The 15940-nt window shown below is 33.1% G+C and overlaps 2 protein-coding genes across 3 annotated transcripts; one reads left to right on the top strand and one right to left on the bottom strand.

Annotated features, from left to right (window-relative positions):
* The first annotated feature begins 346 nt into the window (after positions 1-346).
* LOC25496411 (serine, glycine, tyrosine and glutamine-rich protein) lies at positions 347-643 on the top strand. Its single transcript, XM_013596733.1, has one exon. The coding sequence runs from the start codon at positions 347-349 to the stop codon at positions 641-643; it is 297 nt and encodes a 98-aa protein (XP_013452187.1).
* A 9482-nt stretch (positions 644-10125) lies between these two features.
* Positions 10126-14017, bottom strand: LOC25496409 (tRNA (adenine(58)-N(1))-methyltransferase catalytic subunit TRMT61A). 2 transcript variants are annotated; one of them, XM_013596730.3, is made up of 4 exons: positions 13879-14017; positions 12388-12853; positions 10749-10993; positions 10126-10617 (listed from the first exon to the last, which is right to left on the bottom strand). In XM_013596730.3, exons 2-4 carry the CDS (start codon positions 12834-12836, stop codon positions 10382-10384), a joined length of 930 nt encoding a protein of 309 aa, XP_013452184.2. In that variant the 5' UTR covers positions 12837-12853; positions 13879-14017; the 3' UTR covers positions 10126-10381. The 2 variants fall into 2 exon arrangements, with proteins under 2 accessions (XP_013452184.2, XP_039682752.1); XM_039826818.1 differs by lacking the exon at positions 13879-14017 and adding an exon at positions 13766-13873.
* Between the last annotated feature and the right edge of the window lie 1923 nt (positions 14018-15940).

Raw genomic sequence — 15940 nt, 5'->3', positions numbered from 1 at the left:
GTTATGTGAGAAATATTTGTCACTAGACATAAAATTTAAATATATCTCCCGTTTGTTTCGTTCTCCCTTATCTTAGGTTTGTTACATTCTCACTTTTTTTTTTGAAGGAACATTCTCACTTATCATTAGTTTAAATACTAGACTTACATCCGTGCATTAGTAGATAATACAATCTTTTTTAAAATATTTTTTACGAGCCATAAAATAAATACATCTCTCTTATATCTCCGGTTTGTTACGTTCTCCCTTATCTTAGGTTTGTTATATTCTCTCTTATAAATACAAGACCTACCTTTATGCATCAGTACATAGTACAATCTTTTTGTGTGATATAAAATTTTACGATATGGGAAGCTGTTGTTCTAGACCTACCAAAAATATAAGCGATGAAGATTATAGAAACAAGTTAAAGAATTCTAAAGTAACTAAAACTAGGCGACAAGTCACAAGAAGTTCTAGTGCTCTCAAGGATAATAACATGGTTATTATGAGTACTTCTATGGCTGGGGGAGGTTGTGGAGGTGGAGGGGGAGGTTGTGGAGGTGGAGGTGGAGGTGGTCATCATGGTGGTGGAGGTTGTGGAGGTGGAGGTGGAGGTGGTCATCATGGTGGTGGAGGTGGAGGAGGGTGTGGAGGGTCTTAAGATTATAGTTAATTGGTTTAGCAATGATTTTAAAAATCTTGTATACTTTTGTTTTAAATCTTAGATAAAGTGGCAAATCTTATTCTCTAGGGTTTTGTTAGTTATTATAACATTCAATAATATTTGTTCTCTTTGATGACTATAATGTTAATTTTTTTTATATTGCAATAGTTTTTAAATGGTTGTTCATCTTGAAAATTATTATAATCGGTCGTATTAATAATCGGGTCTCTTCTCATAATGTATGTAATTTAATTTGTTATTGCTTGAATAATGAGGCAAAAATTGAGACTCTTCATAACAGTATTTACTCTTTTATATTTGTTTAACTGTGTTACAACTTTTTCTTTGTTTTACGAAAAGTATTTACTTATTTTTGTAAAATATTTGAAGAAAAGTATTACCCATTCTTGTTATAATTTTAGTTTTAATATAAGTATGTGCTACAATACATGCTAGTAATAACAAAGAAAATTGTTTCCATTAGAAAAATTAATTTCAATTTCACTTTAAAAAATATGTAGTATAAATTGTTGAAAACATGACAACTTTGGAAAATATTTATATAAATTGTTGAAAACAATTGTAAAAGGGTGTTGAGAGAGTTGATAAAATAACTGTCGAAAGAAAAAATAAATGTATGTATCAGTGTGCCAACTATGATTGGTCGCATCCGGATACTTCAGATGCCTATTGGGGTCAAAGATCTTAGTTACGGTGGATTGGGGAAAAAATTGCTTAGAACATAAAAGGTTCAAATCGTATACAACGTTGTGATTCAACATTTTCACAATCTGAAAAAGCTCAAATATCTTGTAAGCGCTTGCATTTCAGCTTCATATTGTCTTCATTTTGTAGTGTTTTTCCTTTTGTACGTGCATGAAACTCATGAAATTTTACTTTACATCTGCACTAATAACTGGTTTCTCAATGAAATATTACATAAATCTTAGATCTACTCAAAATAGCACCATATTACATAATCTGTTTTCATATTGAGATGATATAACTCTTTTAGATCTACTCATAATCACCATTTTTTTTGAACTCATAAATATCCCTATTCTCTATTTCAGTAACAAAAATGGTTAGGCCTGTCGAAATGGGAGCGGACATTAACGACAAAAATGGTCCTTGAATTTTATATAATTCAAGGATCCCTTATTATATTGACATAGTTTAGACTAAATTCGAAAATAGTGTGATAGTTTAGGGATTAATTTTTCTTTTTTTGAAGAATTTAAAATGAAATATATTAACACTGGCGATGGATTCTTTTCAGTACAAGGTGTACTCAAGAGATCACCCCGAAACAACAAACAGGCACTGTATAATTACAAAAGAGAGGTCAGTCGATACCCAAACAAAGTAACAGGTCCGACCACCAGTTATGATGTCATAAACAAAGTTGGCATTGTGAGCTTTAAGCCACCAAAGAGATTGGTATTTAACCTTTTCTAATAAATCATTCATGGTAGTTTGAGTATTATTGAAAACCCTGTTGTTGCATAAAAGAACGTCGTTTTCGAGACATTCCAATAGAGTGAGTAAACTGAAAAATGATCATGTAGTGTAAACGGATCAACTCCTGAAATGCCCAATCAATTCCTTATATGCTGCCACAATGAACCAAAAAAAGATCATAATAAGTTCAGAACAAGTGAGTTGCCGATTCGTCAAACTCACACGCCGCCACACAAGAAACATTCGCGTGAGGAATAATGCCACGCCTGAAGAGATTGAGTTTTGTGGGCAGCCTATCTTGAAGCAAACGCCACGCAAGGATAGACACCTTCAAGGGAACCTGGTCATGCCAAACTAGCTCTCCCGTTGCACTAATCACAGGAACAGTCTGGTAAGTCAAAAGTTGATAGGCACCACGCACCGTGTAACCTCCCACCGTATCAAGGAGCCATTGCCACCTGTGAGAAACATCAGTTTGCACAACAAAATTGTTAAGTGAAAGGCGACACTCACCTAACAACTCCTCCTAGAAATAAAAAAATAAAGAAGATTTGAAAATTAGAAATAAAAATGAATTTATTTAATTTGAAGAAAAAATAGTTAATGTTGTTGTACCCAATCTAGTGTTACCAATCATAGATTAAGTAAAATAGTGGTTTGAACACTTTGTACTAAATAGCATATCATAGAAAAATTGGGATTTTTCAAATTGCGCATCACCGACCAAATCTCAAGCAATTATCGTTACTTTAATTTGAACTTTAAATATTAAATAAATTTTATAATTTGAACATAACAAAGTTAACTAAAGGTAAAACTGCAAAAAAGGGTCATCTCATTAAAACAAGTTGTTTTGAATATAATCAAAGTAGTCAAGATAAAAACGCTAAAAAACGTACATTTCAATAAAGAAAGGAACTACACCCTCCGTTCTTTTTTAATTATCACTTTTGAAGAAATTTTTTGTTCCTATTTAACCGTCACTTTCAAAGTTCAATGCAACATTAAATGTTGTTTTACCAATATTACCCTTAGATATTTATTGCAAAGAGAGAAACATATGAAATGAAATATTAAATTAATAAGGTCATTATAGTAAAAGTAAAAGCAATTGTATCAAAAGTAGTAACACTTAATTGATTGTCTTGGTTTGTGTAAAATGTTAAAAAGTGACAATTAAAAAGGAACGGAGGTAGTACCATTTAAAAATAAATAAATAAAATATTAATTTCTTTTACTATTTTGCATTATTTGTTGACATAAAGATGCTTTAAATATAAAAAGTAATATTTAAATATCAAATGACATTAAGATGCTTTCTACAAAGTATTCATAACATTGACAACTAATTAGTGACTGGACATCATCTTATTTTTGTAGTGACTGGACAAATGGCAATGTTTCTTGCGATATCATCTTATTTTTGTATAAAATCACTCTGCCATGTTTCAAGAATTAAACTTCAAGGGCTTAATTAATTAAAGGGATAATTTCCTAAAAAACATGTGTTACCAATTTCCATGTGCAAGAAGGGCTTCTTGAAGCCATTAGACTTAATGAACCTGGTGTGAGGGCTTATATAGGATTGGGCAATGGTTTTGAGGTTATAAGGACTTGAGATAGAGATTTCTAACCTTTAAAATTATGGCATTGAGAACAAGATGAGGATGAATTTACTTACAAAATTGAAAAGGGAAAGAAATAAAATTCCACAGTCATCATGAGGGTGAATTAACCACAAATTTCACAGCAAAACAAAAAATATAACAAGGATGTAAATGAAGTTTATAGCAGCAAACTCCTAAAAACCAGGTTTTCTCTTATTACTTTTGAAGTATAGATAACAATGGGGATTCCCCGTTGCCAGTGTAAATTAGGTTTGATTGGGAGAAGGTTGTGAAGGAGACTAAAATTTTAAGTCAATGGCTTATGATTCATTTGGTGTGTTTGGGCGCAATAGGTGTATGTAGTGTATGAGGTTGGTGCAGGGACTAGTTTTATTCATCATCGCATGAACTAATGGGCAAGGTTATCAAAATCGGGACTTTACTTCAGGTCGAAAGGAAATGGCGAATTGGGACTCGTAAAATCGCAATCAAAATAAAGAAGGATTTTACTCAAGGTCTTTAGTAGAATCGCCATAGAAAATTGTAAATTCGCAATCAAAATCAATGGATTTTACCAAAAAACAATAGTAATAAATATATATTATAAATTTATATAGTCATAAATGACTTAGTTTATAAGAAATCGTAAAATCGCAATCAAAATCAATGAATTTTGCCTATTTTGGGATTCTAGTATGGATTTAAGTCGTTGAAGGTGAAGAAAGTTGCAAAATCCTGGATTTTAGGATTTAAGTCGGGATTTTAACAACAATATTGCGTATAAAAATATTGGTCAGTGTATTCGGCTCCGGTCTGATAAAATATGATCATGAGTATATGTTTAATTAACATCTGTGTTACCGCTGCGATGTCAACAGTTCAGTATCTCCTGCAATCTGTGCCACTGTCTTGCTCTGCTGTGTTTCCATATCAATACCAGGTCTAAGTTGCAGCGTGCATTTCTATTAACGGTTGCATAGAAGTCCTTGTCAAACATGCAGATCAAATCCTTGTCAAATTGCACCCTTATTGACAGTCCTCAGTGGCTCTCCGTCTCAATAAAAAGTTAGAGGATGCCATTTTTTGGTTCCTTTCCCATGGTTGCATGAGTAAGAACTGTAGTGTATAAATTACAGCTGCGTTGCGAATTCACCCAGTCTTTCAAATTTCACTTCATCAGGAGTTCAAGGGGTTTGCTGCCATGGCTTATGTTCCACTGCAAATTATTACTAATGACTTAGTTAGGAATGCCTATTTTTTATTGTATTTACTATCAATATTACTTATACATGAATAGGAGGCAAGCGGGCAACAAGCTGCGCCGCTAGACCTTTTTGGATGGCAAAACCAATCCTCGTAAACACAACATTCATGAACTTAGGAGACATAACATTGCTATACATAATCCTTTGGACTCTATGTAGAAGGTCAACTGCCTCTGATGCTAGGAAGCCAAAAGTGTCAAAAGCAAATGGTATAAAAGCATGTTGATTGTCAGAACACACTTTCTCATGTTTGGCCACTTTGTTTGACGCAACTTTTAGGGTTGTTTGTCCTACCGTAAAAGCGCCCACTCCGAAACCCACAAATGGTGAAACCCCAGTCAAGTCCACACATGCATATTTTCCTCCATTAATGTTTAGGAAGAGCTATCATCTACCCTTTCTAATACTCGACCACATTAAATAATATATTGAAAGACAAGATATCGAACAATTTCTTCAAAGCTATATACTCTTTTACTATAATATTTATCCTTTCATTTTGAAGTGCAACAAAACAATATATAACTAAACTCTATCAAAATTAATATAACATACTTAACATAACAAAAAGGCTTGTTGGGACTAATCTGAGCTAGTTTTAAAAATAAAGACTTAATAGCAGTTGTCGCCCCTAACTTTTAGGAAGTTGCGATTTTGGCCCCATAAGAAAAAAAAACTACAAAACCGTCCCCAAGTTTTGCAATTGTAGCAGTTTTGGCCCCCCAAAGCCAATTTATGATAAAAAAAAAAAAATAACACGGGGTACCTCACTTAGGGTGCCACGTCAACGTAGACCGAATCAAAATTGGTCTTAAGGGCCAAAACTGTCGCAGATGCAAAACTTAGAGGGCGGTTTTGAGGTTTTTTTTCTTAGAGGATCAAAATCGCAACTTTAAAAAAGTTAGGAGGCTAAAACTGCTATTAAGCCAAAAATAAATTAAACATTACTTATCTCCCATTTACACTTTAGAATTTAGGTTTCATTTTTGTTCTTCAAAGATTTTTTTGTTCAACTTCTTTGGTTTAATTAAGGCTTAAATACATTATCAATCCCTTAATTTTGGTTCCTTAACAATAAAAAGTGCCGTTTGAACCCTTATATTGAATTAAATTAATGGTGATGAAGGGCAGTATCATACACAATTTTATCTTACATCTAGTTTGCATACACAAACATGAACACCCCTCCTTATTTGCGGTGATGACGCAGGTGTAGTTTACTGGATTTCCAAACACATGCTACATCTCTTCTCAAATTACTTTAACACGGATATTTCAAATACCAAATCAAGATACTCAAATGAATCTTATAAATTATAATCATATGGCCATTTTAAGCCTTCAAACTTTAGATAATATATTAGATAAACAAAAAAAAAATTACCGAGTTCATACGTCATATTCATCTAAAGGTAATGAAATTATAGAAACCATGACAAGTTTTTCCGGTCTAATCAGAGTATAAGAAATTAAAAGAGAAACAAAAGGAACAATATCCAAATATAAGAGAGTAAAAAGTTGCACGCATGGTGCCAAATTAGCCGATTATTGAACCAAAGAATAATCAACTTCATCGTGTTAACTCACGCTGCGTGAGTTAACTCACGCAGAAGTATTTTCGGAAGTTTGGTTGGGAGCGAGCAATTTTTGTTGGGAGAAATCCAGAAGACCAACTACCTTAGCTGCTTTCTCATGGTTTCTTGGGTGGTGGTCTTTCTCTCTGGATTATGTTGCTTCTTCACCGTGCTCTATTTTCTTTTCTCTTCATTAGTTTAGGTTATTTCGTATGTAGTATTATATTATGTTTGTTTGCGTTGATGTTTAATTTGTAGCAGCAAGTATTATGTAACAGTGTAAGGTTCATATTTCCCACACAGATATTCATGTAACTTTATTATTTTAATTTTAAAATAACAAATAGATTTATGTCCAGTGATTTTGTATATCAATTACACGGAAAGTTTTAAAAAAATAATTAAATCTCACGCGTTAATCAAATCAGATGGTTGATATAGAAAGTTCTCGTTTTTCTTATAAGATATTGGTTCTCATGTGTGTGTAAAAATGAGAAAAATATTTGTCACAAATAAATATATAAAAAGTTATGTAAAAAATATTTGTTACTATGCACCACCCTATATCTTCTATTTGTTACGTTCTCCCTTATCCTAGGTTTGTGGTTTGTTACATTCTCCCTTATTATAGTATAAATACTAGACTTTTGTGCATTAGAAGCAAGTGCACAATACAATTTTTTGTCGCATAAAATGTTTACGATATGGGAAGCTGTTGTTCCAAACCTAGAGAAAAAGTAAGGGATGCTCATTGCTCAAGTCACTAAAACTAGAGGACAAGTCAGAAGAAGTTATAATAATAGTTCTAGTGCTCTCAAGTATTATAACATGGTTACTATGACTACTTCTATCGCTGCTGGTGCTGGAAATCAAGGAGGTGGTCATCATGGTGGAGGAGGTTGTGGAGGTGGTCATCATAGTGGTGGAGGGTCTTAAGATTATAGTTAATCGGTTTGTCCATAATCATATGAGTAGTACACTACTGCTACTATTTAGCAATGAACTTTAAAATCTTGTTTTAACTCTAAATAAAGTGGCAAATCTTATTTTCTAGACTTTTGTTAGTTATTATAACTTCGTCCTCGTCAGCTTAGCTCAGCTGGTAGAGGCAATGCATAAATATATGCAAGGTTCGAGGTTCAAATTCCGGCACCACCAAAAAAAAAGTTATTATAACTTCAATTATACTCCCTCCGTTTCAAAATGAGTGTCGTTTTAGCCAAAAAAATGTTTCAAAATGAATGTCACTTTAAGTTTCCAATCCCTTCAATTAATACTATGTTACACTACTTCCAAAGTATTATTTTTTCTTGGGTTAATTATGTTTTAGGTCTCTATAAATAGGCGTGTTTCTAACAATAGTCCCTACTTAAATTTTATTAAATTTTTGGTCCCCAACGTTATTTCCATTAGCGAAATAGGTCCTCGCTGTTAATTGTTGCTGATTGAGCAAACGGTGAAGCACACGTGGATGCCACATCTAACTTTTTTTGTTGGATTAAATATGTTTTTAGTCCCTATAAAATTGAGGCATTTTAAGTTTAGTTCTTACTTAATTTTAATAGTTGCTTTAGTCCTTACAAAAATATTATGCACTCGGTATTAGTCCTTGCTCAATTCAAATTTGTTTAATTTATGCTTAAACTCTTAAGTTTTTTAACAATTTTTTGTAAATGTGTTAAGCATTACTCTTTGGTTGATCTGTAGGCATCTTGTTTACTGAGTGTATATGGGTTGGTTCGAATTAATATGGAATTATTTTTCCACGTTCATTCAATATTTTGCCCCTGGTTAATGATATTAGGTTCTACTCAAATAATCTATGCCGCTTCAACATCTTTTGTTATGATAGACTACGTCTTCTTTATCTTGACGAAATGGGTGGAATGGCTATCCCAATGCCAAAAATATTCACGATTTTCACTATCTTATCGATGACTTCTTTTGCATTGTCGGGCATGAGTGGTTTTGTTGCCGAATTGATAGTTTTTTTTGGAATAATTAATAGTCAAAAATATCTTTTCATGATGAAAATACTATCATAACTAGTTTTATTAGGTTTTTTTAGTCCATACAAAAAAAAATTACTTCTAATTTTAATCCCTACTAAAACAAAGTTTGTTTAATTATCCTTAAACTCTTAAATTTTTGAACGAATTTTTTGAGACAAGTTTAGAACACTATGAAAGGTTCAATTAATAAAATTTAGAATTTTTTAACATGAAACGAAATAAATATGAATTTTTGAAAACAATAAAAGTTAAAGATAAAATAATAAAGGCTAAATTGCATTTTTGGTCCCTTAATTATTTAATTAGTATCGGTTTGGTCCCCTAACTAAAATTTGATTTATTTTGGTCCCTTAAATTTCTCTCTGTTACTACTTTTAGTCTTTTCCGTTAATTTTATTAATAAAAAAGTTAGGGTTTATACAATCATCATTTGCATTCAACTTCTTCATCATCTTCCCCATCCACCTTCATCAACCTTATAAAAAAAATACTCAGCAAAACAAATCAACATATCTTCATCAATTCTTCATCATCATCATTTCTTCTTCTACAAATACAAATCCAAAAACCCATTTTTGGATCCAATTCAAAAATTCAATCTAATCTATCATCATCACCACCACCGGTCCTTCACAAAAACCCATTTTCAGATCTAAACTCATCATCATCATTCCTTAAAAAAAACCATTTTCGGATCTAAACTCATCATCACCAATCCTTCATAAAAAACAAACTCATTGAAACAAAATAGCCACGACAACCACAACAAATCAAAAGGGCACGACACAGTGTTGATTCATAGCCTAAGAAATTCAATTCGAAAGAAAGGGCATACATCAATATGAAATTGTCGTTTGAATTAAAGCAAATAAGTGCAACAACAGTACAATTATAAATAATGGGAAGGCAACATGGAAAGAGATATGGTTCTGAAATTTGTATGGAAAGAGATATAGTTTTAGAATTTGTATGGAAAGGATATTGGGAAGAAGATGAGTTAGGTTATACATAGAAACATGATTTTCTTGTTTAAGGTTTTTGTTATGAAATTTGGATTTTTTGTTGTTTATGAAGTTCTGGGTTTGTGTATGAGTTTTTGGTTTTTTCCTTGCTGTTGTTGATGATGTTGTACAAACCCTAACGTTTCTTCTATTAAAACTAACAGAAATGACGAAATATAATAACGGTGATAAACTTAGAGGACCAAAATAAATCAATTTTTAGTTAGAGGACCAAACCGATACCAATTAAATAGTTAGAGGACCAAAAAGGTAATTAAGCCAATAATAAAATATAAAAATAAATCAAATTTTGCGGCGGGACTTTTAGTAATGTTCTTAACACATCTACAAAAAATTGTTAAAAAACTTAAGAGTTTAAGAATAAATTAAACATATTTGAATTGAGCAGAGACTAATATTTAATGCATAGTATTTTTGTAACGACTAAAACAACTATTAAAATTAAGTAAGGACTAAACTTAAAATGCCTCAATTTTATAAGGACTAAAAACATATTGAACCCAACAAAAAAAAAGTTAGATGTGGCATCCAAGTGTGCTTCACATTATGAGCTGTTCAATCTCCACCCATTAAATCAAACCTCTTCATCCGGTGACTGTAATACAGAATTATCAAATATTATAATTATAAAACAAAAAAAAGGACATTGTCCAAACATGAATTTCCTATACGGAGATTACAATTACCAGAAACCATCCACATAATTGTTGTGAATCAAGATAAAAATAAACTGTTGTATGAGGTCAAAATTGAATAGATCATAAAATTACAATAATAATCTTGATGACAGACATTTAATTAAGTCTTGCAAATGTCAAATAACCAGTGTGACCTCTAGCTTCACCACATGGTCTAGCCATAACAGAAGAAGAACTCGGATAGCTAACCACACTAGCTCCATCTGAACGTTGCCTCCTCTTGCAAGGAGGAAGAGAACCATTAGAGCCGTCATCACCGTCAATCTCTAAGCTTTCCATTTTCCCTTCTCGAACTTCGTATGTCCGTAGGAGTACCTCAAAAGTCCTTATATCTTTCACATAAACAAACGTTTACAGAGAACTTTTATCAGTGCGTAAATAAAATTACCATTAGTTGCATAACCACTACGTGTGAGAGAGAGCGAAAATAAGAAACGTATAAAAGAGGAAAATCGGGAAGTACCGGTGAAGTTGGATTGCATTGTTTCACATGATCGTTGTACTTGTTCAATACAGGGGGAGAAAGAACATAAAGTGCCGTCATGTCGTAACATTTTTGCAGCTGAAGGAATAGCTAGCCAAGGTTGAGGCAGATCCAAAAAAACTGCATCAGCCAAGCCAGCAAATTCTTCAGGAAATCCCTCGCCTTGAATGTCCCTCACTCCTGCAGTGACTAAGCTGCTTATACCAATCTTCTCAAAGTCATCCCTACAAGGAGAAAAACAAGTATACAAATCTGTAATTTACCTTTACACTGAACATCTCAATTTTATCGCTGCACACACGTGTATACAAACACATAAATGAATCCAACAAAAGTTGAGTACAATTAAATAAATTTGCACTTAAGCATTGACATTCTGAACAGAAGGGTATTAGATCACCAATAATATTACTTGCAATTACTAGGGAAAGAGAACAAAATATAATGCAAAGCCATGAAAGTGCCATCAATAACAAATTACGGAAAATCTGCTATGTGAAATAGAAGATAGTGTTGCAGGCAAATAGCAAAAACCACATAGCAGTTGAAACAAGTCGATTATATATAAAACAAGGCAGCCTGCATACAAATATAAAAGGGAATGGAGGCAGAGCATAGCTTATGTATTGTATATCCGTGAATACAGGAGTAATACTCACTAACTCCTAAGTTTTTCCATTGTATAAATAAGCCACGTTGGGCACACATGCAGATTCTTCAATGGAAAAAAATTAATGGAAAAAAAATTCCACTATTGTTCGTATATCAGCTAGCAAAACTTTAATAACTGCTGCTATTGCCCTGATAGCGAAACTGGGATAGCGTCGCTGTTTTCAAAGTGGACTCATCAAAATCCATGTGATAGCACTATAGTGCCCCTATTGAAAAAAACATTCTCGACATTTGCTAAAGATAAACACACATGTATCAAACATCAGAGGAAGCAGGTGCAGCACCTAGCTGGTGCAGTATTATATAGCTGATCCAGCCCTATGCTCATGGAAATCAAATGTATAAACAAGCACTTCACAAATGGTGGCCACGGTGGAATGGCAAGGCAGATTTTTTGACGCCAGCCATAGCCAATTTATGAAGGGATGCCCGCCATGGCCAAGGGAGTCAAAATCGCGATCAAACTCATGGGATCGTACGATTTTGCTACCCCTTGACTTGCTGGAGTACGGCCGGAATCAGAATTTGGTGGGTTTGGCCAGGATCGGCGCAAAAAATTGCAGGTACGGCGGAATCGTGTGACTCATTGATTCAGATTATCTTCCTTGAAATTCCGGATTTGTGGGTTGGGTCCAGGACCCAGTTTCACCAAAAATACGTTTTTTAGGTGGTAACGGCGTGTTTATATGACAGATTTTTAGCATTCCACAATTGACAACACTGCCTAAAAGTCTCTTTTTTCTGCTATTGTTGCTACATCAACTAGCAAATAACTAGAATAGCGGTAAAACTAGGACAGTGTTGAAGTTTTCTTAGCGGACTCATCAAAATTGGCTATGATATAGCGCCAATATTTGACAACACTAGAAAATAACACATACAACATTGCCTAAAGATAAGCACATGTATATCAAATATCGTCAGAGAAAGACAAGTGCAGTATTACCTAGCTGATCCAGATCTTTGTTCGTGAAAATCAAACGTATAAACATGTCCTGTAGGAGCAACTGCCCTTGCAAGTGAAGTAGTTAAAGACCCACTTCCAGTACCAGATTCAAGAACGACAAAACCAGGAACAATCTCCAAATACATAACAACAAAGCTGATATCTGCAATATATAGAATCTGTGTCCTGTGGCTTAAAACTAAAGTCCACAATTCAGGAGTAGGTGCTAATAAGTAAACAAAACCGCCCTTATTGCTGAATACTTTAGACCCAAATGACTTTCCTATCCAATCTGAATGTTTAAAAACACCGAATCGATTCTGTAAAACCGATCCCTCAGATACCGTTACTGGCTTCATGTTGTCATGCCTTGCATAAACAATTGCCAAATCACCGTTACTAATTGTTCTATTAAATGACATCTTTCTTGTAGAATCGATAGCCAACATTTTCAATAAACAAGTACCTGCAACCCGAAAACAGAGAAAACAATGAAACATCTGTAATAACTAGAAACTAGAAATTGATTGAAGATAATCTAGACGTTTCTAAGAGCTTATCAGTTAGTTAGATTCTGAGACTATCATTGTTTCTAGAATCCTCTCGAAGGTTATCAGTTAGTAAGATTCAGTGATTTTGCAACCCAAAAATTGAAAAAACCATGAAACCTGTTTAATAACTAGAAATTGATTATGGCCCTGTTTGGATAAGCAACATATTTGGCAGCTTATAGCATAAGCGCTTATGCATAAGCTATTTCTATAAAACACGATAAAACATAGTCAAACTGATAGTATAATCTATAAGTCATTTTCATTAGCTATCTTGGAGAGTTTATGGAAATAAGTTGAAAACAACTTATGAACATGTACAACAACAAAATCAACCGACTTATCTCACAAAGTGGAGCCAGCTACACTACATGGATCAGATTACGCCAAAATGTTCTACCATAAACCAATCATAAGTTGTTTTCCTTAGTTTTCCCAATCAGTGTCACAAGTGTTTATGTCAGTATATAAACTCAAATAAGTAAATCCAACCGGTTTTTTCCTAATAATGCCGCGACGCATCTTGCAATGTGATTCTGTCAAACCCACCGTCAATTCAAACATGCATAGAATCGCATCAACAAGCGATATAGGAAAGGGGAAGCGAAATGCAAAAAAAAAAAAAAAAAAAAAAAAAAAAAAAAAAAAAAATCAAGCTTAAGGGTTAATTTAGATATCTCTCCTTTTTGTTTACAATTGGAGCAGATACTCCCTCCGATCATTATTATAAGCAATATTATTTTTTCAAATTAATTGAATAACCGGTTATAAATCAAATACATCAATTATTATATTTCAATGAACATGATGAATGAATATTTGTTTACGGAAGCATCTCTGCATTGTGATTCTGTCAAACTCACCGTCAATTCAAACATGCACAGAGTCGCATCAACCAGCGATATAGAAGAGGGAAAGGGAAATACAAAAAAAATCGAACCTGGGCAGCTCTCTATTGCGTCTGACGACGAACTCTGACTGCGGTTAGTAGCCGGTCAGTTGAGTTCAAAGAGACAACGGCAGATTTGATGGGAGTTACTCAATTTTGTGGTTTTAAGGGTTTTGTTAAATTAAAAAAAAAAAAAAAAAAAAAAAAAAAAAAAAAAAAAAAAACTGTTTGTTTTTGTGTGATGTCGTGGGCTTTTTTTGTTTGAAAGTGGATTGCTTTCATAAAAGAAAAAAGAAGGAAGATTTCTTTTTAGCCCCCCACATCTTTTTATGCCCTCTGAAATTACGAATTTATACCTAGTAACACCCGGTATGTAACTACTTGAGGATCTAAAAGGTAACTATAGGATGTTCATTTTAAAATTTAATTTTTGTACCTCCGGAAGATACGTACCGGACATGTAGTATATACATGCTACCATAACAGATTACACGGAATATTTTTTGATTTTATCAAATTTCTTGTCATGTCACCAACAATCTTTGTCTCGTTTGCAATTAAACAGTCAGTCAACATATGACATTCTAACTTTGGCTTCATCTTATGATTATACAATCTTTGAAACAAGAATCAGACTCTAGAGTTTTACTAAATTGAAATAACCACGCAACTTCATGGGTCATCGACATTTCCTTGAACATGTGTCTTCTCATTTAGACTTTTTTTTCCTTTATACTCGCCACTTCTTTCACAAGCTAAAACAAGCTTCGATTTTCTACATCTTGAACCACACTAGGATTTATCTATTATAAGTGTAAATTTGACCTCTATTGCTTGACAACGAGCCCAATTAATCATCTCCTCTTTATCTTCAAACTTCTTTTTCTCTTTCATACCCTCCCCCCCAAAAAAAAAAGTTGTGAACTATTTGTTGTTGAACGAAAATTACAAATTTGTTTGTTGTTGAACGAAAATTATGAACTGTTCCGTTGTGCACATATATAGAATCAGAAACCATCATTTCTTTGAAACATTGGTGTAGTCAAATTATTTATGAACTTAAAAAGGAAAAACATGGGTGTAATCAAATTAGTACAATAAACCTAAGAGAATTTGGATCAGATGATAAGCAATCTTTTCCATCTTAACCGAGTTCTTAGATTCAAATTTAACCTTATAAATGCAACAATGTTAAATCTTTTTAGGATGTGTTTTATTATTGTTCTACTCAGCTTAAGGAATTACTCTTGTAGTTGAGCATAAAGGATATTCGATTTACATAAAAGAATATTAGCACAATCACCACCCTCAAACCTTTAAAGCAAGGATATTAGTAAAACGGTGAAGTATTTGTATTGTGTGGGTGCGAGTTTAGTACAAGTAGGGTTTTACTTTAATTATTTTGTTTCTAGTCATATTTTAGGCTTCCTCAACTAATATAATATGATATTATTGGTGTATTTGGTGTATTTGAGTTTTTTTAGTTGTTCTAGCGAAACATATTTTTAAAATTTTTATTAAGATGTATTTTTTTTTAGAATTGAACTTTTAACCCATGTTATATTATACTAACGGAAAGGCGAGTACATTAAACCTAAGCCCTGGTAATGCTTTGTATGTTGAATTGCACGCTCCAATGATTGCAATTGAAGTCGGAGCTTCCAAACAATGCATTCATCTATGGCTAGAAATTGATTCTCTGCTTGTCCTTTAAGCTTTTAAGTCCATCCCAATGGTTCCTTTAAGGCTAAGAAATAGGTGGCTAAACTGTTTAGTTCTAACTATTAATATGACTTTTTTTGTTACTCATATGTATAATATGACTTTTTTTTGTTACTCATATGTACAGGGAAGGGAAAGAAATATTTGTGCAGATAGATTGACCATTTTAGCCTAACCCTTTCCTCTTCTCTTTTAACTTTGTGGATATAACTGTCTGACTTTCTTATGAAGGAGTACATTAGGAATAAGTCGGGTATGCCCAACTTTAGATTTATTACCTTTTGAAAATATCCTTGGCTCAGTCCCCCTTTTCTTTTATGTACTTTATCTTCTTTTTGGTTATATTTTGTGTGATGCTTCATGCATCACTTTTGGTTAAAAAAAAATTGTA

Source organism: Medicago truncatula, chromosome 6 (genome assembly GCF_003473485.1).
Source record: "Medicago truncatula cultivar Jemalong A17 chromosome 6, MtrunA17r5.0-ANR, whole genome shotgun sequence".
NCBI classification, from domain to species: Eukaryota; Viridiplantae; Streptophyta; class Magnoliopsida; order Fabales; family Fabaceae; genus Medicago; species Medicago truncatula.
Note: the sequence above shows the minus strand (reverse complement) of the source record. Positions and strands in the feature narration are given on the sequence as shown.

Excerpts from the sequence above, each read along its gene's own strand:
- LOC25496409 (XM_039826818.1), bottom strand. Across the intron at positions 10,994-12,387 it reads CAAAGATCTGGATCAGCTAG|GGATGACTTTGAGAAGATTG; the intron begins GTAATACTGCAC and ends TTCTCCTTGTAG. Across the intron at positions 10,618-10,748 it reads AATGCAATCCAACTTCACCG|ATATAAGGACTTTTGAGGTA; the intron begins GTACTTCCCGAT and ends TTTATGTGAAAG.
- LOC25496411 (XM_013596733.1), top strand. The coding sequence starts at position 347 with ATGGGAAGCTGTTGTTCTAGACCTACCAAAAATATAAGCGATGAAGAT.